This window comes from Mustela nivalis, assembly GCF_964662115.1.
Source record: "Mustela nivalis genome assembly, chromosome: 2".
NCBI lineage: Eukaryota > Metazoa > Chordata > Mammalia > Carnivora > Mustelidae > Mustela > Mustela nivalis.
This window is the reverse complement of record NC_139021.1, coordinates 123,002,325-123,022,829: the sequence shown is the minus strand read 5'-3', so window position 1 is coordinate 123,022,829 and position 20,505 is coordinate 123,002,325. Positions and strand designations below refer to the sequence as shown.

Here is a 20,505-nt window from a genome sequence, read left to right as displayed (position 1 = left end):
AAACTCCTTGAATCTTTCATTAGTTGTTGCCAAGACTCTCTCTTTTTGCCAGTTTAGTGTTTGTTTTTGTTTGTTTTTTAAAGGTTTTATTTATTTGACAGAGAGAGACAGTGAGAGAGGGAACACAAGCAGGGGGAGTGGGAGAGGGAGAAGCAGGCTTCCCTCTGAGCAGGGAGCCTGATACGGGGCCTGATCCCAGAACTCTGGGATCATGACCTGAGCTGAAGGCAGCTGCTTAACAACTGAGCCACTCAGGCACCCCTGTTATTTTGTTCTTTTGTTTTGTTTTGTTTGTTTGTTCATTTGGTTAAATGTCATCAGCTTAGATTTTCAAATGACTCTGCTTTGTTAAAGAAGCATTCAGAAATGTAGGTAGGCATCCTTTAATAATTCCTAAAATTTAGTAACTAATGATACCAGAACAACCCACCTGACTTTTAAGTACCTTTATTTGTAATTCAAGTTTCTACATTGCACACATACAAGTGATTGTTGGTGGGATGTGATCTTAAGAGTTCTACGTAGACTGTTTGCTGCTCTGTTCTCAACATGCTAAGTAAAGCTTTCCCTTCACTCTTATCAGAATGGGTTGAACGCGCTCCATCTTGCTTCCAAAGAAGGCCATGTAGAAGTTGTTTCTGAACTGCTACAGAGAGAAGCCAATGTGGATGCAGCTACGAAGGTCAGTATCCCCTATTGAATGCTTGTTGTGTCACTTAACAGATTCAATGAGGATTCTGCCCTCGATAAGAATCAGGGCAAGCATCTCATGAGATAACTTGCCAACCATGTTCTCTTTGGGAAATGTATAAACATAGAGGGAGTCCATATTTTATAAAATGTTAAAACAGAGAAATAAAGAGGGAGAGTTGATGTATCTTTTCATTTTACAGAAAGGAAACACAGCCTTGCATATAGCATCTTTGGCCGGGCAAGCAGAGGTGGTAAAGGTCTTGGTTACAAACGGAGCCAATGTCAATGCACAGTCTCAGGTAAACCTACAACTCTGTTGCCAGTACGTGTTGTAACTTACAGATGTTTTTTGGGTCAAGGCCTGTATCCTCTAAGAATAGAATTCAATGAATAGGGACATTGTTGCAAATTATTTAAATTCATATATGTTCTGTTACATGTGAAAGAGATTTTTTAAAGTCATCTATCTTTGAAATTGGGCTGGTAGTCATAGACACAAATATTTGGGGACTGTCTATAATGCAGTCTTATACACTTTATTATGCTAGTTCAGGTCCAATCTCAGTACCTATTAACTTACAAAGGAGATGAAAATGTCTATAAAGGAGGAAATGCCTCTTATAGGTCCATTCTGTTTCAGTGCTTGATCTCGTTGAAAAAGGGAAGATGCTGCTTAATTCCTGTTTAATAACTGAGGCCTCACTGTTGTTCCCTGAAACAGATTAAAAGGAAAAAACAGAATAAACTTTAAAATTCCCCAAACTAAAATTTCCAGATTCTTTCATTTGGATATATGCTAATCATTCATTCAGTAGGACGTCCTGTGTGCTCTGAGTCTTGCATGAAGTTCTAAAAAGAACACCAAAAGATTATGGTTTCGTAGACTTTCAGTGTAAGAGAATTTACTTTAAAATAGGTTTAAAAATCAGTCCTCATAATCCGAATTTTTCATTATTGCACTCCCCGCAGAAAGGAGGTTGTATAGGAAAGCAAACATCATCATAACACAGAAATAACTGCTAAGAACCTGACCATTTTTAGAACTGGTCCTTACTCAAGCGTTCTTTCTCATTGGATGCCTTCATGTACTCCTCCTGTTTGTCCGTCTGCCTCCAGGCAGTTGGATACTGAACACATGAATTGCAGAACAAAACCACAAGTTTTGCAAAAGACACAGGATGGCCTGAAGTTAGGGGGAGGGTGCTGGGGAACCCTGGCTTCACAACTAAGCTGTAGGTTGTGGTTTTCTAGCAATGTGTGAAGAATCAGGATGATTTCCTGGTAAGTGTTTCAAAGGAGAATGAGTTGAAAATCAAAAGATTAAATGACCAAAAAATAAATAAATAAATAGGTGAGGTCTTTGGTTAGCAAATCCATTTGCAAAAAGGCTGTCTGTTTACTTAGGCTGTGAGAATAAAAAGTGAAGGGCATCAAGCTGTCATAGAATTCTGTCAGGAAAATTACACGTTCCTCCACAGAAATCCTTTTTGGTTTAGTTTTTGTTCGTTGTGAGAACTCATACAGGAATTCCAATTATAACCAATATTTTGTTAACTCCTAAACGCGCTTTTATGGTTTCTAGTTTTTGTGTTTTAGAAGAAAGTCTCAATCTAACCTTTTTCATTATTTACTCTGGCCTTTTGATTTCCAGTTTTAAGTGTGCTCGATTTCCACAACCATCTTCAGTACTGATTATCTCTGGCTAACAGGAGCCTCCTATATTTTGTGGGACCATGGCGTTGGGGTGACTTCCTCCATGGTTGCCGCGCCATAGGAACATGGTGTTGATGCTGTTATATATCAGGGTCATGGAGGAGCAACCGCACTGCGGTTCCAGATGTGTGATTTCTTGTATGTCGGATCTGATTCTTTTCTAGTTCCTTGTGGTTGGACTTCTGATACGTGGTCCATTTATGCTGATTCTCTCAGAGTGATGATGCTTTTCCAGAAGCGAATGATACCAACTTGAATATTGACACGTATAGTCCACTGAGAGAGATACAGACAAGCTGACTATAATAAGCAAAGCATCATGCTTTTAAAACATCTTTTTACTGGAAAGTAAAAGTGTTAAGCTCTGAGACAGTTAGAGAACTCTTTAATCCATTTTCACTTCCTTTATCCCCCCAAGGGAGAAGAAATAAACCTCCTTCTTTTAAACATTTCACACATTCTTGACTGATGTTTAGAGCTGCCGTAATTTTAAACCTCCTTGATGATGTCGGAGAGAATCCACAATTGAAATCAAATTTCAATTTATACACATTCCCTAGTGATGATGAAGTGACGGAGAAGAACATGGGCTGCGGAATTCCCTGTTCCCTGCAGCTGTGCTTGGCATGTCCTGCCCCCACAGTTTGTAGTAGAGCACCCCCTCGTCTGGACACGTGGCCCCATGTGCCTACTGAGCTGCATCATCCCATGCACAGAAGAAGTAACGGATGTCCCAGCAGCACACTGGGGTTTCCATGATAACTCCTGGTAGTAGCTTTTCAATAGGAGCTTTTACAAAGAAATGATAAGCAATAATGCCGTGAGATTAAATTCTGTTTAGGCGTCAGCACAGAAAACATCACAAGAGTATTAATATTCAAGAAAGACAGCATCCCTGTCTGAGTGAAGTTTTAACCAAATGGGTAATACGTACTAGCCAACAAAACTAGTGTAAAGAGAGTCCCTCATCTTCCTTAAGCATAAAAGTTCTCCTTGTCTTGAAAATGAAAATGGAATTGGACGATATCAAGTTCTGATCTTATAAACTGAGGATCTATAAGCTAAGAATTTTTAAGATATTACTTTAATTTTTTTTTAAAGATTTTATTTATTTATTTGACAGACAGAGATCACAAGTAGGCAGAGAGGCAGGCAGAGAGATATATATAGAGAGAGAGGGAAGCAGGCTTCCTGCGGAGCAGGGAGCCCGATGCGGGGCTCGATCCCAGGACCCTGAGATCATGACCCGAGCCGAAGGCAGCAGCCCAAACCACTGAGCCACCCAGGCGCCCCGATATTACTTTAATTTTTGACATTGCCTTGATCTTATGTCTTAATAAGTTAGTTAACTCTTATATTACTTAACATTCCAGAGATGATTTAGTCCTACCTTGAGAAAGAAATTAGGTTAGATAATTAAATTGTGATTATAAAGAACTCTACTATGATTAAGTCCTTCATACTTTGTACTAAATACCACAACAAGGATTACTAGTGTTTGCAATTGGAAAATCTCAAACTGCCCCATCAGATGACAGCCCTCACTTTTCTCCTTCTGTCTTTATTCTGTAATATAGGGCACAAACCGTATTGATCAAGAAGCGAAGTCTGTTTATAATAATATTTTACCATAACTATCAAAGTATTCTAAATGGATACGTTTTCATAATAGTATGAACAAAGACAAGACCCTTTGGGTTTTTGTGGGGTTTTTTGTATTGTGTGTTTTTAAATTCTGAATAGGTAATACATTCACAGGGTTCTACCATCAAAATGCATGGAAAGACAAAGTGGAGGTCCTCCTCCTATCCCCAACCCCCATCTGCTCAGCCCCCACCCATCTCCACCCAAGGGCGAAACAGGGACTGAGTTTCTGTGGATCTGTTTCAGAAAGGACAAGACCCTTTGATTAAAGTAGTGCCTCCTTGGTCTTTCTGCGTTTTTCAATATTTTCTTTGGTGGGGAGGTCAGATCTTCATGAAATCAGATAATAGGTATGATAGAGCCTCTCTGTCTTTTGACTTCATAGCACACATATTTTCTAACCAACAGTCATAAAAATCAATATCAGATGTTAGTCAGTGCGGATCCGTCCCCTGCCCTTGTAGTTTAAATTCAGAAGAGCAATTATGATGTGCACAGGCTGCCTGTAGGAACCTAGGATGGATAATAAAAGTACATGAATGAAATGTCAACCCTTACTTAAATGGAATAACAGGAGGGCTTTCTATTTTATTTTATTTCTGTGGATATTAGGCAGCATGCTTTGGTATGATCTATAAAATTATAGGTCTGCATCTTTGTATGCTTTTGATAACACCATAATAAATGTTCCGAGCAGAAGGTGTTGAAGATAATGGATAAAATCAGGTATCCAAGAGTATACTTTCTCAATCTTGAGCTGTTCTGCCTTTTGAAAATTAAATCTATTGTTGCTACAGGAAAAAAAAATGTAAATTGGGCACCCATATGTTCCATTTTGGCCAGCTCTTTGTTATGGAAATTTCCTAAGTTAGGAAATTAATTAAAAAAAAAAAAACAGTGGTGTATTTTTTTCTCTTCAAAGAAAAATAACATTCTTTCTAAAATTGGACCATTCTCCCAATCCAGATGCTCTTTTACAAAAAATCATTTCAGCCGTAGGTTGTGCAGTGACAACACATTGAATTATTGGTGCTTTAAGCCTCTCTGTACAAGAGAGTAATGGTAATATTTTTATTCAATCTTCCCAAAGGAAGCTCATAATTACTCGCTAGAACCATAACTAAATAGTGTATATGTGTTCTGTGTGTTCTCATGCTATGTTGATCCCTTCTTGATAGATGAGATTTGTATTAGTTGATGTTATTGGGATTAAAACAATAAACACTAACATGAACGGAAAAGGGAATTTATTGAAATTACATGGAGAATACATAGAATAATAGAAAGCTAAAGAAACCTTTTGGCAAGCTTTGAAAACTAGATAGTTGGGGTGAGAGAGTAATCAGCAGCTACGCAGTAAAGTGGCCCTTCGATGTGGTCTGTACAGACCAGCTCAAGGCAGGGGGAAGGAGGGATTTGTCAGAAAACAGAATTGAGAAAGCTAGAGAGTAGACTTTGAAAAGCAAACAGGAGATATCTTGCACCTATGCCCATGCTGCGGTTGAAGAAGGGCAGGCTAATTTGTCTCAAAGATGGCCAAGAGACACGCTACCTACATTTCAGGGGAAGAGGTAGGTCCATCCCTTTCAGGGAAGGCGTAGGTTCCTCGAAATTGGAAAAATATTGCCAGAAAGGGAAACGGATGCTTGGCGACCCAAACTGAAGCAAAACAAAATAAACACACAAGCCTCTACATACCCCCTTATAAAATGGAAATTTCATTATAGAGGAAAAAACAAAAACACCAGAAACATTCTATCACTATGAACAGCAGAAATAAAATGAGACCATTCAACAACATTCAATATATATCAGTATATCATACCATATATTGTGTGATTCCATTTATACGAAATGTTCGGAAGAGGCAAATCCATAGAGATAGAAGAGAGATGACTAATTGCCAGAGGCCTCAGGGAGGGGTGAATGGGAGTGAATACTAATGGTACAGAGTTCCTTTTTGCAGTGATGAATATGTTCTGAAATTAGATAGTGGGGATGGTTGCCCAAGTTTGTGAATATACTGAAACCCACTAAATTATACACTTTAAATGGGTGAGTTTTGCAGTATGTGAATTATATATCAATAAAAATTTATAAAAATGAAAAAGTATAAAAGAATGTGACCATTCCAAAAATGACAATGGCAAGCACTCAAAAAGAGAGAGAGAGAGAGAGAGAATGAGAAGCGATTGTGGAAAACCATGAATTATAGGGCTCAATCTTCTTGTGATCCTTATTGACATATTTTTTTTTTTAGTAACTCCAGCCCCACACAGTTCACACTCTGCTGTTGTGGAAAGGGCATGTGGGATGATTTAAAAGTTGTGATTCTTAAGAATCACTCTTTGGAAGCTCCATGTCTGTAAGAACAGCATCTTTTAAACTTCAGTACCTGGTTTTGGGTTATCTTCCTGGGTCATGAAAGGTTTCGTTCTGGAAGGTAAACTCAAGAACAGCCTACTCCATCGGGCCAAAAGCCAGGTATTTATGGGTAGACTAGTGTTCCTTAGGTAATCATCAACTTCAGCTAAATTCTGTCCTGAAGTTGAGAGAATAACATCCATTTTCAAAATTTTTCTGAAGAACTTTTCTCCTAAAACCTGAATCTTCCATCTAGAAATTTCAGCTGATAAGGAAAGACAGATCCTGAACTATCACAAAATCTACCCTGGTTTTTTTCTTTCTCTTCTTAGTATTTTTAACAGGTTTTTTTTTTTTTCTTTTTCTTTCTCTTGTTTTGATTTTTAAAGGATATTTAATTCAACCAAGGATAAAATGATCTTCCATTTTGTTCAAATTAAGGAAATGAAAAAATAGCTATGTAAGGGTAATCCTAAACTACCTGTCAGTTTTCCTCACTGGTCTGGGCAGATTAACAGAGATGAAACATGCCAGGCACATACACACAAATATGCACACACACACTTATGTACACATACATTGTGTCACAATTATTCCATGTCCTATGTTTATTGTTGATAAAAACCTTTCATGGTAGAACAGAATAATGATGAACTTCAGTGATGTTAGTAGGTGGCTAATTTAAAGGGAAGTAGCTTGAATGCTGTGTCATATTCTCCTTCCTCTAATTTTGTGTCTGTAATTTTGAGCTTTGCAACTCGATAATGTAGCTTGTTACAATTATGTGTAAAATTAAGTAAGCAGAATAGAGGAACTCTCTGATGAATAAAGTATGGCAGATTTGTTACGTGACTTCACTTTTATCAGCTCAAGGATCTTTTTAACTTACTTTTAAAATTCTTTGCGGAAAGCCAAAAAAATGCGTCTCCAGAGGCTGAATTATAGATAAGTAAGTTAATCATATAGTAAATGGTATTTATAATGATGAACCTCAGCCTTCTGAATCACAAAAGTTTGAGTAATATTTGGTACATTTTACTAAGAATATATTTACTTTTATTCTGTCCAGTTATATAATGTATACAATAAAATTTCCAGAACATTCAGTTAAATGGAACTGTATTCTGAAAAATTTATTCAAAGAAAATTTGCTATAGTTTGAAAAATATGTTTTGATGTATATGTTTTGCAATAAGATTTTAAAATATTACATATAGGCAACATATGAAAATATTTCATAGATGTGAGATAAGTTGTTCTAGAGAGCAGTCACACATATGCAACATAATTTTTTTGAAGATTTTATTTACTTGAGAGAGAGAGAGAGAGAGCCCAAGCAGAGGGAGATGGAGAGGGAGATGTTCCCAAGAAACAGGGAGCCCGTTGTGCGGCTCAATCCCAGGACCTTGGGATCATCACCTGAGCCGAAGACAGAGGCTTAATGGACTGAGCCGCCACCCAGGTGCCTCTGCAACATATTTTAATAAAAAGCTTAAGATGCAGTGCACACATTCGTGTATTTGAATCCTGGTATTTGGGCAGCTGGCCACATTTCAGAGAGACATAAGTACACATGTATAGAAAGTATGTGTGTACATATATGTGTTTATGGATGCATGTGTATATGTATTCTGAACATGAAAATACCCTGTGTTTGCAAAAAAAATGCAAGGCAGGAAACTTACAAAAAATAAACTATTAATTGAATTCTATTTTGAAACTGAAGTATATACCTTTAGCATATTGGTGTTCTTTCCTTTGCTCCAAACCACCTCAGCTGAATGAATTTGAAGCTATTTGAAATTAATATAAATTCCTTCCAAATTAGGAACTATTCCAGAAACTTAATATTATGTGAAAGTATACATCTTTTATTAAAAATAGATAATTATTGGCATGGGGGAAGAAACCTCACTGGGACATGACTAAATGTATTTTTCTTCATATCCTCTTATCATCTAGGAAACTTCTTTATTCCTGGTAGACATTCAGTAAGAGGCTGATGATTAAACAAATGTATCTATTTATTTAAAGTGGATCTATTGGTGTGAATTATACACTATTAACTATGAGCTACACTCTAAGTTATAATTTATGAACTATAATTCTGAATTATAAATTCTGCTTAAACTGTCCTGCTTAGGCTTTCTAATAAAAATGAATCTCTACATGAAAGTATCATTAAAATTATTATACACAAGCATTTTCTAGAACATATAATATCAGTACCATGGAAAACTAGATTGGTGCTATAATAAAGCCACAGACAAACATTTCATTTCTCTTTTACAGAATGGTTTCACGCCATTGTATATGGCAGCCCAGGAAAACCACTTGGAAGTTGTCAAGTTTCTTCTTGACAATGGTGCGAGCCAAAGCCTAGCCACCGAGGTAAGACATGTTTGTTCTTTCTGTGGGTAAGTTCACATGTTTGCAGGGCATTTTGTAAGCCTGGAGTTAAAACATGGAGAATCTGTCCCACTATAGTTTTAGTTACAGTCATAGACATACAGTCCTAGTGAGGATTCTTCAATGTTTATGAAATACACTAGAAAGTCAATTTTCAATCTTTAAAGAATCTTCCATTGCATAGATAACCCTTTCTGCTCTTAAATGCCTGGCTCTACCTTATAGTTGAGCTGTTTGTTTAATATCTATGCATTTGCTTTAGAACACTTTTCCATCTATTATAATTTTGCCTCAAAGGCAACAACCTTTTTGAAATATGTTCGTAGTAAGACAAGTTTGAAATCCCTTTTTTTCCAAATATGTTAGTGTAATTATAATGATTGAATTTACATATTTCAGTTAACTAGATTTAATTCACACTCTTCAACAAAACTATTATATGCTTTTAAGTGTTGGGTAAACATGGTAGTGAAGAGATTTTTACAGTCTTGAATAGAAGAGTTGTTTTAGAATAAAAAGTTACTGAAGTCATTAGGAACTGTCCTACATAACGCAGTTTTTATTTTTTAAACTACACTGGATGGAAGATTGCGCTCCCTTGTGAAGTGTATCACTAGAAATCTATTGCTAATATTAAAAGATCAACATTTGAGTATTCTGTATTTTTAACAAAATAATGAAAACAGATGCAGGATTATCTCTGTCATAATACTGCTCCTCTTAAATTCTGACATGTTTTCCATATGGCACAAGAAAAATTGTGATAGAGGAATTGCATAATTTTACCTAGGTTTTGAGATCATGCCCTCTGGAGAAACCACTAAATAAATAAAGAGGCAGTTCACACAAAAAGAAATACAAATGACCATAAATGTATGAAAATATCACATCCTCACTCATAGTCAAGGAAATATTAATTTATTAATCAGTTTAAAAATGAGATTCAGTCTTTCGCCTAGGAGATAAGGAAAAGAATTTGAAGAGTAGAAGAAATGGGAACTTTCCTACAGTTGGTAAAGTCGATCATTGGTTGTAACACTTTTGCAGAACATTTAGCAATAACTATCAAAAGGTAGTGTTTATGTACCTTTTTACTTAGCAATTCTGCTTCCAAGAATTTATATTACAGTTGTGATAGAAGGGGATACGAAAACAGTATACAGGAAGTTCATCAACAGAATTAGTACGAACAATTTTTTAAGAACCGGGATGAACCTAGATATGCACCAGTAGAAAACCTGTTTGATAGTATTGCAATACTCACACAATAAAATGCTATTCAGCATTACCACAAATGAGGCCAAACTATAGGCATTGATAGATGAAAATCATAATGGTTTTATGATTTTTTTTCTCAGTGGTTTATTCTGAACAGCGGGAGAGAGATACACTTTTTATTTTATACCCTTCCATACTGTTGAAGATTTTTATCATGAGAATATTGTTTTTGTAATAGTCGTAAGGGTAGGTAAGAAGTAACTACTGGTAAATAAGAAAAGAACACGCATCTGGTAGGCATAAAGCAATGCTTACTTGACAGATGAGAGAAAAATCCGTTTCCATTTTTGGATAGAAATACAAAATAATATAAATATCCCAATGAAAGTGATTTCATAGTGCTTTTTTGGCTTATGAAGGAAAAGGTACTATTCTTTTTAGACTGTGATGTACAGATCACTAAGTCTCTCTTCTTTAGAAGCAGACGTTAAGTCCAACTTACTGCTAAGTCTTTGGCATGATTGTGGTTTTTATAACCTTTCTGTATTTATATACTGTCTTTTATATATTTATATTTATATTTATATATTTTTTTCCATCTTGTACTAATTAAGATTCTGAAACATGAGGTAAAAGTATTTGTTCACTTACCCCCACAAGTAATTACTAAGTCCGTATTGTGTGCCAGATTCTGCACATGGGGTGGAGGTTCTCATGGGGCTTCCGTCATGTTTTTCTTGGGCTTGTAGATTTCCTCTTTTTTTTTTTTTTTTTTTAAGATTTATTTATTTATTTTAGAGAGAACACACAGGCAGGGGGAGCAACGGAGGGAGAGAATCTCAGGCACATTCCCCGCTGAGTACAGCTCCTAACACGGGCCTGGTCTCAGGACACTGGGATCATGACCTGAGCCGAAATCAAGAGCTGGTTGCTTAACCAACTGAGCCACCAGGTGCCCCATGTATTTTTTCTTTTAAGAATAACTGCACAGAGAGAACAAAACTGTTTAAACTAGGTTTGGACCCAAAATCAGGAGCTGTTAATTTTAGCTATTGACACCTTAGAGCTGTTATCTTTGTCTCTTTAATTGGCTTATTGCAGGAAGCACATTCTTGTGGGTGCCGATGGTCTCTGTTGCAGTGTATTTTCTGGTGCAAAGTAGTTTGCATAGGGCCTTTATGCATAAGGCCCTATGAGTTGAAAAGTTCATATTGGAAAATACAGCCAGAACCAGAAGTAGGCTGTCATTTTTACCCCTTAAATTTTGTCCACGTTTTAAAAAATGAGATGCCATGTTCACTCTTAGCACACAATTTTCCTTTTACTATTCTATCCTTTAAAACATGTATTTTTCTTTTGTTTTGTAAAAGTAATAGATTACATAAACGAGAAAGTACAGTGAAAAGCTAAAAGAAAAGCCACTGTTAATTTTCCCAGAGATAACATTTTGATTATTTGTTAAGACCTTTTGGAATATGTACACAACATATGTATTTATCTTTATGAAAATGATGTCATATATTTACACAGTTATGTAGATTACTTTTCTCATAACATTAAATTGCATTCAAAATTTATGCCCTGAAGTGTAAACCTGTGATGTTCTTTTGGTAATGTCTTGGTTGTATCCAGCCTTTCTTACCTTTCTTAAGGCTGCAGGGAAAGTCCTTCTAACTATGTTAATGATCATCCTTTCCCTCTTTTGGGTGTCCTTGGAAAAGGTGAAAGGGCAGATGGAACTTCGGCAGGATCTCGAAGCATGAAGAGTAGACAGAATTTGTATACGTAGAGTGAGGAGGAGGACATTGCAGGGTGGGGGACATGGCGTGAGTATAGAAGCCAGGATAGAAATAGTTTGCACACTACAGTTAATAAGGACACTTCATGAAAGGATTTATATGAGAAGAATTTGGGCAATATTGTCCCTTGGGATTTGGAGCTAATATTTTGCACATCCTTAAATATAAATACATCGATATGCATTCTGTCAAAAAAGTGGTAGCAATAAAAAGAATGATGAAGGTGATCTTTTAGGCACACCAACAAGACATTAGTGTGCAACTCACTAGGTTTTCTCTTTCTCCTGTATGAACACACCTCCACTGGAAGTAGCCCTCTACTTGTAGCACAAGGCTTACCAATATAAAATATCATGACCAAATAAAGTAAGTGACTTTATTCCCAGTTCTCTAATAAAAACAGCGTATAAATGTTCTTTTGAGTGCATGACAATAAAAGTATAGAAGAATTCAAACTCGAGCCAGTCTTAGGATTTTCTGTTCTATGCTCTTGGTTCCACTGTCAGCAACTCTAGATCATGCACAAATTACTTAACCACAGTGAAATCGGTAGCTGTCTTCTCGTCAAGTCCCAGGGCAGTACAGTGGGAAGACTCAAAGTGCACAGACCTGCGTGTATATCTCTGTTTATTCTAGTCGTGTTTTGCATGATCCCTGTGTGTTCTCCCTTCGTTGGGCAGAGAATCCAAGAGTGTTTCATAAAGACCTTTTTTAAAACAGCAGTTACTGTGGTTCATCAATTAACATATACAGACTGACCACCAGATAAATACATGTTAGGCAATAAGGCACAGTGAGGAGGCAGACAGGCCTCTCCCTCAGTTTTGAAATGTCAGGGGAAATTTTTATACCTTACTTGAATAATATCCTTTGGAAAATTTACCTGGATTTAACCTGAAATATTATTGTTTTCACTGCGATTATTTTCTGGATATTGAAATTATGCTATCTTTTTCCTCTTTATTTGGTACTTCTGTGTATTTTCAAAATTCACCCAATTGATGTGTATTACTTTTGAATGGAAAAAAAAAACCAAAAACTTGTTACAAATTTTTTTATTATTTTCTGCTTTGGTAAATATATAAACATAAACATTTATAGACTATATATATGTAGACATATATATAAAAGACATATATGTATGTGTGTATACACACACACACATCATCATCTTTTCACATATCTGTCTACTTGAACATGGTAGCTTTAACAGCCCTGAACAAAAATTGGTCACTTGGTCGCATTTTTATTTGTTAATCAAAAAGAATGCTAGGGGCGATCTTGACCCATCCATTTATTTGCAGGATGGCTTCACACCGTTGGCAGTAGCTTTGCAACAAGGTCATGATCAAGTAGTTTCCCTCCTGCTAGAAAATGACACTAAAGGAAAAGTGCGTCTTCCAGCTCTTCATATTGCCGCCCGAAAAGATGACACGAAGGCCGCGGCCCTGCTGCTGCAGAATGACAACAACGCAGACGTGGAGTCCAAGGTAAGGCGCGAAGGAGGGGAGCTGGTCACACGCTCTCCTGTTAGGCACCCAGGCTCTAAGAATGCCAGTCTCCCTTTTGACAAGCTCACACCGAACCCTTAACCTCACTGGGAGGAATGACAATGCGTGTCCAAGTCAGCCAGCGGAAGCCGCCGCCCCGGTAGCATTGCAAGCTAGGAGGTAGCTGTGGATGCCGCCCCATGCATGCTAACAGGGAGGCTGCGTCCAAGGTCAGTCTAACAGGGAGCCGGCGTCCAAGGTCAATCTAGAGGCACCTGGTTTTTCCTTCCTTCTAACGTATATCTTGGATGTATCTAACTCTTCAGCTCAAACACCAGGGCGGAAAATTACAAAACGCTCGCAACAATGTGCGCAAACCAACCTTTAATCGGTATCTAAGATGAGAGGCAATGCACTGAGTGTTGGTCAGTTGTGGAAAGCATGCCGGCAGCCAGAGTCCCAGCCGAACATTCCCATTGCCTTGACATGTATGACCTGAATGTCTCTGTGAAGGAAATGTGGTGTTTGGAACAGGCCATCGTGTAACCCTTCATTCGGTCTAGCTTTCTTTCTGTGCCTCCTGTGCTCCCGCCATTGCTTCCGTCCTCATCACTTAGCTGCCACGAGCTTGCTGCCGTCCATGTCACCGAGAGCAAACTAACCGTTCATTTTTTCCTCCTCTTTGCTTCCAAATGTGTTAACCTAGATGGTGGTGAATAGAACAACAGAGGTATATATATATATATCTATAAACATATGCATATAATCTGTACCTGCATCATCATTTTCCCATTACCTAGTGCTGCTGCCTCATTTCTTTCCCTCCTTCTTTGCATCGCCTCTGTAGGCTAGATACCTGCTTTATGCCCCCGCCCCCAAAGTAGCATGTGCCAGAGAAGATAGTAGTTTGATTACCAGGGCTTTCTGCAGCTGAACCTGGTGTTGGAAAGGAAGAACGAGGCATCCTTGAGACTGAAGGATATCGCAGTAGAGTTGGGTGAGATGAAGAGTTTTGACTCTCTCGATGCTTATCAGCTCTCCCTAAAGCTGCAGACAACCCTGTCATTCTACTCGTCCAGGACCGATTCTTCCGAGTTCTGCATGACACTTGGCCTCATTGGTGTCAGCAAAATGAAAGTTACCTCTGAATGGTGCCAGTGTTCCCACCCTTCCCACAAGACTCAGTAAGATAGCTAGCATGGCTAAGAAGCTTGCTAACAACTTAGAAATGCATCTAGTTCCTATAAGGTTTCAATCTTTGGGGACTAAGTGAATCGCTGCATGTTTTAGCATTTTTCAAGGAAGTAAAATGACCTTGGTGTGACGAAGCTAGAAAAAATGTGTGATCAAATAGGCATTTGCTAATGAAGAGACCAGCTTGTGGATTCTTTCTAAAAATGCAGTCACCCATCATACAAGACCAATTGTAGTTCTCTTCCCCCAAATTGCTTTTATCATTAAAATTGGCACTTACTCTATATTGAATATATTAAGCAAATTGAATTTCGACAAGGAGTTTCAATGGACAATTCTGTCATCGATAACAAAACAGTGGTACTAACCGAACCTTCTGTGGGCAATAGATTTCTCTTGTCATCCCTATTCTGGTGTTTTGAAACGTTGGCTTCTGTAGAGTCCTGCTGCTGGATTACTAAAATCATTCAGTCTGCACCCTTGGTTCCTTCCTGGCTTTTCCTCTGCCTATGAGTCTGGCATTTATTTGAAACCCTACAAACAATTGGCAGTAATTGAAAGAAACCTAGCACAGAATGGAATGTGGACCTCAGCATATTTTGCTTCCTCACTTTGATTGGGGCAGGGTTATGGTATTAACGGGTCAGGCAAGGGGCCGGCCGGAATCAGCTGAATGTCGGCTCTGTTTTCTTTGCAGAGTGGCTTCACTCCGCTCCACATAGCTGCTCACTATGGAAATATCAACGTAGCCACACTGCTGTTAAACCGGGCGGCTGCTGTGGACTTCACTGCGAGGGTAAGAGCAGGCGCTGTGCCCCGCCCTGAAAGCATGTGAAACTATTCTGAGCCCTCCTTGCCCAGCACGAGGAGGGGCGTGGGACCGCTGACCTCTACGGGTCCTGCCTGCCAGTCAGCGAAAGCTGTGATTTTCAACTTCTCCTACCGCATGTTCTTGCTTTTATACAGAGGTGCCGTTTCCTAGTAGGAAAAATAAGCCATGATCATGGGGGGCAGGGATGTGGGGATGAATACATACAGACCTGAATATGTAGACGTGATCTGAGGAATCATGACTGGAAACGACAGACCCTTCCCCAAGCAGAAATCTCTGAGACTCTTAGAAATGGGTCAGATGGTACTAATAGTGCTTTGGCTGGCACAGTCTTGACCTTGCAGATAGGAAGAGGGTGGACGATGTGGATGAGACCCAAACTTCAGAACCCAAAACACAGAGACTGTCTTTTGCTTTCATCCTCTGTTCCCGGACAGACGTTCATAATGAGTAGCAAGAGTCTATACCTGAGTAAGTTCATATTGCTGGAGAAAGGAGTTACAGTATCATGTGTACCCCTGGATAGCAACTCAGCCGTCCGCAGTAGTCGTGTTCTGAGTGTGAACACCAGGCTGGGGCTGGGCCTGCTCCCGAGATACCTCATTGTCAGAAACAGAAAGGAAGGAGGAAGCAGGATAGAGGAGTAGCCCAAAAGTGTGGGCTCAGGATTCAGACTCCTTGGGTTCCGATTTTGGCTTTAAATTTCCTTAGTGTCCATCAGTTTCCTCATTGGTAAGATGAAACGGTGTGAATTATGAAATTGAATGATAGCAATAAAATATCACCACTCCCTCACTGGGTGAGGGAGTGTATGCAAAGCTCGGGACACAGGGTCCAACACGTCGTCAGCGAGGACGGCATCAGTACTGGGATTTCGAACATAGCACGTGAGGTGGTGTTTTTGCTAAAACCTTACTCGTGGGAGGAAAAGGGGATTAGATGAGACAGGAGAGAAGCCATTTACTGGTGCTACCTTTAGCAATAGCAGTAGAAGTAATACTGTCTTTGAGGTCACTCCTGTGAGGCTACGCGTGATTATCTCATTTATTCAAATATCAAGAAAAGTGTTATTTATCCATGTTTTAGAGAAAAGGAAACCAAAGCTTAGCAATAAAAAGTGGCTGGTCCAGGATCCCAGAGCCAGCAAATTAGGAAAGGCAGGATTTCAGCCCCAACGCTCCTAAGCACTCAAGCCTTCTGCCTCCCTTACATGACTCTAGGTTTTCTAGAGTCTAGGTTTCCATTTCTCCCTCTCCTCTTATAGCTCATTAGTTCTATAAATTTAATAAGAACTGGGACGCCTGGGTGGCTTAGTCGTTAAGTGTCTGCATTGGCTCAGGTCATAATCCCAGGGTCCTGGAATTGGGCCCCACATCGGGCTTCCTGCTCAGTGGGAAGCCTGCTTCTCCCTCTCCCATTCCCCCTGCTTGTGTTCCCTCTCTCACTGTCTCTCCCTGTCAAATAAATAAATAAAATATTTTTAAAAAATTAATAAGAACTCAGATTATACTATTTTAAAAAGCTATTTTCTACCCTATGTCATCAGCTTGCTGGAAGCCTTGATCGGTTTAAATGACTCAGGAGTGCCCACTAGCTTGTGTCACCGCAGAGCTACGTTCTTACTGCACGGGGCGTGTCCCTGGGATTCAGTGACATGGCTGTCCTGAAGCCTACTTTGACATTTTGAAGGAAAAAGTTAAGCACCTCTTTCACAGGGGCACGTGAGTGCAAAAACTGAAGTCCTTGTCTTGAAGATGCATTCTTCTGGTTTTATTTCTGTAATTCACAGTATAATGAAAACCTCATTAAGTCACATCTTCTAATTAGGACATTAGGGAAATTTATGGCAGGGTAGTGTTTGAAGTTTGTCTTTGCACCATTGTTCAGAAACCTCCTGATGCTGCTGAAAATAAGACTGGGGCAATGTTTAAGGGATTTAAGAGGACAAATTACAGTATTTTCAGACTCCTTCGAGCAGTTCCAAACCATCCATTTACATTAAGACAATGAACGTGCTAATTACAAACGAATGCTTATTTATCGATTAAAGATCAGTGGAGATCTCAGATCCATGTTGCCCTTAACTGTGCCTCTTGTTTAAAATAATCACATTGTGTTTTGTTTAATATATGTTAAAATTGAGACTTTTGACTGATTTACAGAATCATTTTCTCCAGTCATCCTAATTAATGAAGCCTACCAACACTCTGAGCTGAAGGCTGTGGTTTAATTTGATTGTACTTCGTAGGAGGCCTGCGTGGTTGCTTACACACCAACACTAGGCTCCCCTCTGCTGTGGGTGATTGATGACTCGCTTTAGGGTGTCTGAGAACTAGTCTTTGTAGACAGCTTCAAGAAACTCATTTTACAAAGAAAAAAAAAAAAAGAAAGAAACTCAATTTAGCTTCCACATCTCTAGCAATTCTATTATCTAGTAACCCGTCATCTGCCCTTTGGGACCAGGGCCTCCCTTGCCCAGTTTCAGTGGGCAATTTCTGCATCACATGTCCCTCAAGGGTGTGGCAGAAACAGCAGCTGAGAGTAACACCGCCCCAGAACGCAGATGGGAACAGATTTTACCTGGTCAGAACAATAAAGGAAGGATCATTAAGCCCTACATGCTAAGAGCTAGCTGCAAATCATAACCATAAATCATGTGCGTCAGGAACTGGGTCTGAACGAGATATTGATTAGATGGTTAGAGGTAAATTAAAAAGCAACAGCAGCCCTTGTCTTAGGGGGCTGTGATCCCTGCTCGCTGGCTGTGACAAATCCTCGGAGAAAGATACAGAGAGACTGTATCTACAGTCTCTGTAGCTCTCTGTGGGCTGAGGACATGACCTTGACGATGGCTTCCTGTAGGCAGAGAGCCGGGGAGCAGGAGCAAGGACAGCTCTCCTGAGGAATCATTTCGTACATGCGGTAGATACGTGTTTCCCAAGTAGATAGGAGGCAGAAACAAATGCGGTGTCGCTGAGGGGAGTACACAGCAGAACAGATTGCTTTCTAGGCTTCTCTGCAGGGCTAGCTGATTCATGCAGCAGGAAAGCAGATCCTTGCCAGTGGCGACTGTGTACCTAGGATTTGCAATTCTGGTCACCGCTTAGAGCTCTCCGGCCTGCTTACCACCTTCCCTTGATTCCTATGATGACGTCGGTTTTGATTTTTGTGTTATTCTTTTGCAATCGGAATGGAAGATACCCCAAATATTTCCATTTGGATTTTGCATGGAGACCCGGTCAGCCTCCTGGGTCCACTGTGGGGAGTCCGTGGAGGGGCTGCTTCATGCCACAGTGCAGCCTTGGCGTTCTTCATCCTGCGAAATGAGTCTGCTGACGTGGCATCGACACGGTGGGAATGGATGCGTGACCCCTGCTCTCTTAGCAAATCATTCTAGCTCTCTTGGGGAGGAGAATGTAGCTAAGACACACGAGAGCTGCTAGCGATTCTCATTCCAGAAAGGGCCTTTTGCGCTGGGGTAACTGAAGGCCAAATTAGTATGTGGATGCCTGCAAAGTTCCTTTTACGGACTGAGATAGATTAATACTCTGCTGGCTCAGAGTTTTTTTCCATCAAATATAATGGACCACCCAGCTTAATCTTCCCTCATGTCATTGACTTTTCTCCCATAAATGATTATCCAACTCCCCATCTGGGGAGGATAATTGAATAAAATATCCTCATCTGGGTCCTGCCATTTAGTGCTTTTTGGTTTTGATCTCTGGGAGGAATAAGGGATTTATGGGTCTGAGTGTTGTACTTCATTTGTTTCCTAAAGGATTTCAGGTGTTTGCAGATTAAGAGTATACACATGAAGACATCTGAGGATGAAACAGAAAAAGCAAATGTTACCACGCAGCTGGAATGAACCAGTGAATACAACCGGAGGATAAGTTTAGGCCTGAAGGGCTTTGATATATGTCGTAGAAAGGGAATCATGGTTGATATGGCTTTCATTTTTTGACAAAGATCTTACAGTTATTTACTTACCATCTTTTGTGCATGCGGAATAACTCAAATATGATTTTTATCACGTGAATTCTTCTAGTAAGGACAGTGGGTTTCATAGCTGACAATACCTTTAAGGACTAGATTTCAAAAGGCTCAATTCCAGCTGCCCTGTCCTGTCAATCTGTCGGTGAAGGCACCTGGCCCAGGGATGCTGAGGGACTGTCGCCCACTAAGCTTGATGATGTTCTAATTAGATGTGATAGAACTTGGCATGTGTGTCACAGATCACTGACTGGTTCACATGCCCATGGGACTGCCTTTCTCAAATATCAGATATTTAGAACAAGATTTTGGCAGGTCCCAGGCCATATTTGGAACTCAAATAAGTCGTACAAAAGGTTACTTTATTTTACATAAGTGAACCGCTAAAAAATAAAAGTGAAAAAATGAAAGTGTCAGACTTAGACTCTACCTGCATAAGAGATCAATATGATTCAGCATGTGCATGAGCAAAGTAATGCCCATGGACAGACATTATTTGGGGATTTCCTTTCTCAATTAAATTCAACCTAGCAAACATTAAGAGCGCCTATCACGGGCTAGATCTGGAGATTCAGACTTGAGTGACCTACTGCCCCTACTCTACTAATCTGTTTAGGCTTTGAAGTGCTAAATGATACAACATAGTCTCTCTCTTAACTCCCCAAAGCATAGCAGAGTCTAGGCTATAATACCAAACATGACTTTTCTAAAAATGCAGAGACTGATCAGATCAGAAAAGCAGAGTTGAAGGATTGGTCTGGACATCACTGCCGCAAAAGTCCATAGGCTGTGACCCATTCCCCAGGGTAGCTCTGGGTCCCTTCTTCAACCCCCAGAGGCAGAGTCTATCTTGCTCCACCACAGTGGAAACCCCTTTTATCATCTCTCTTCCAGCTGGACCCCAAGACCTTAACCTAGTCTCTGGGTCCAATGACAGGGATAACCCTGTTTTTGCTACACCTGGGGCATCTTAATTCAGTAGCCACCATCTAGTGGAAGTAGTTTTAAATTAAATTAAATTTAAATTAAGAATTCTATTTCTCATTCTCAATAACCATGTTTCCAGTGCTCAATAGCCACCTGTAACTTGTGGCTGTGTATTAACACAAAATACCTAACTCTTCCATCAGTCCAGAAAGTTCTTTAGAACAAAACT

General features: G+C 39.4%; 1 protein-coding gene across 1 annotated transcript in view; it reads left to right on the top strand.

Moving 5' to 3' along the window:
- The window catches only part of ANK3 (ankyrin 3), a 335,126-nt gene that overhangs the window by 111,257 nt on the left and 203,364 nt on the right, over positions 1–20,505 (top strand). Inside the window, 5 exon segments of the mRNA XM_082721630.1 lie at positions 584–682; positions 894–992; positions 8,707–8,805; positions 13,145–13,330; positions 15,222–15,320. Of these exon segments, the coding sequence (XP_082577756.1) occupies positions 584–682; positions 894–992; positions 8,707–8,805; positions 13,145–13,330; positions 15,222–15,320 (582 nt within the window).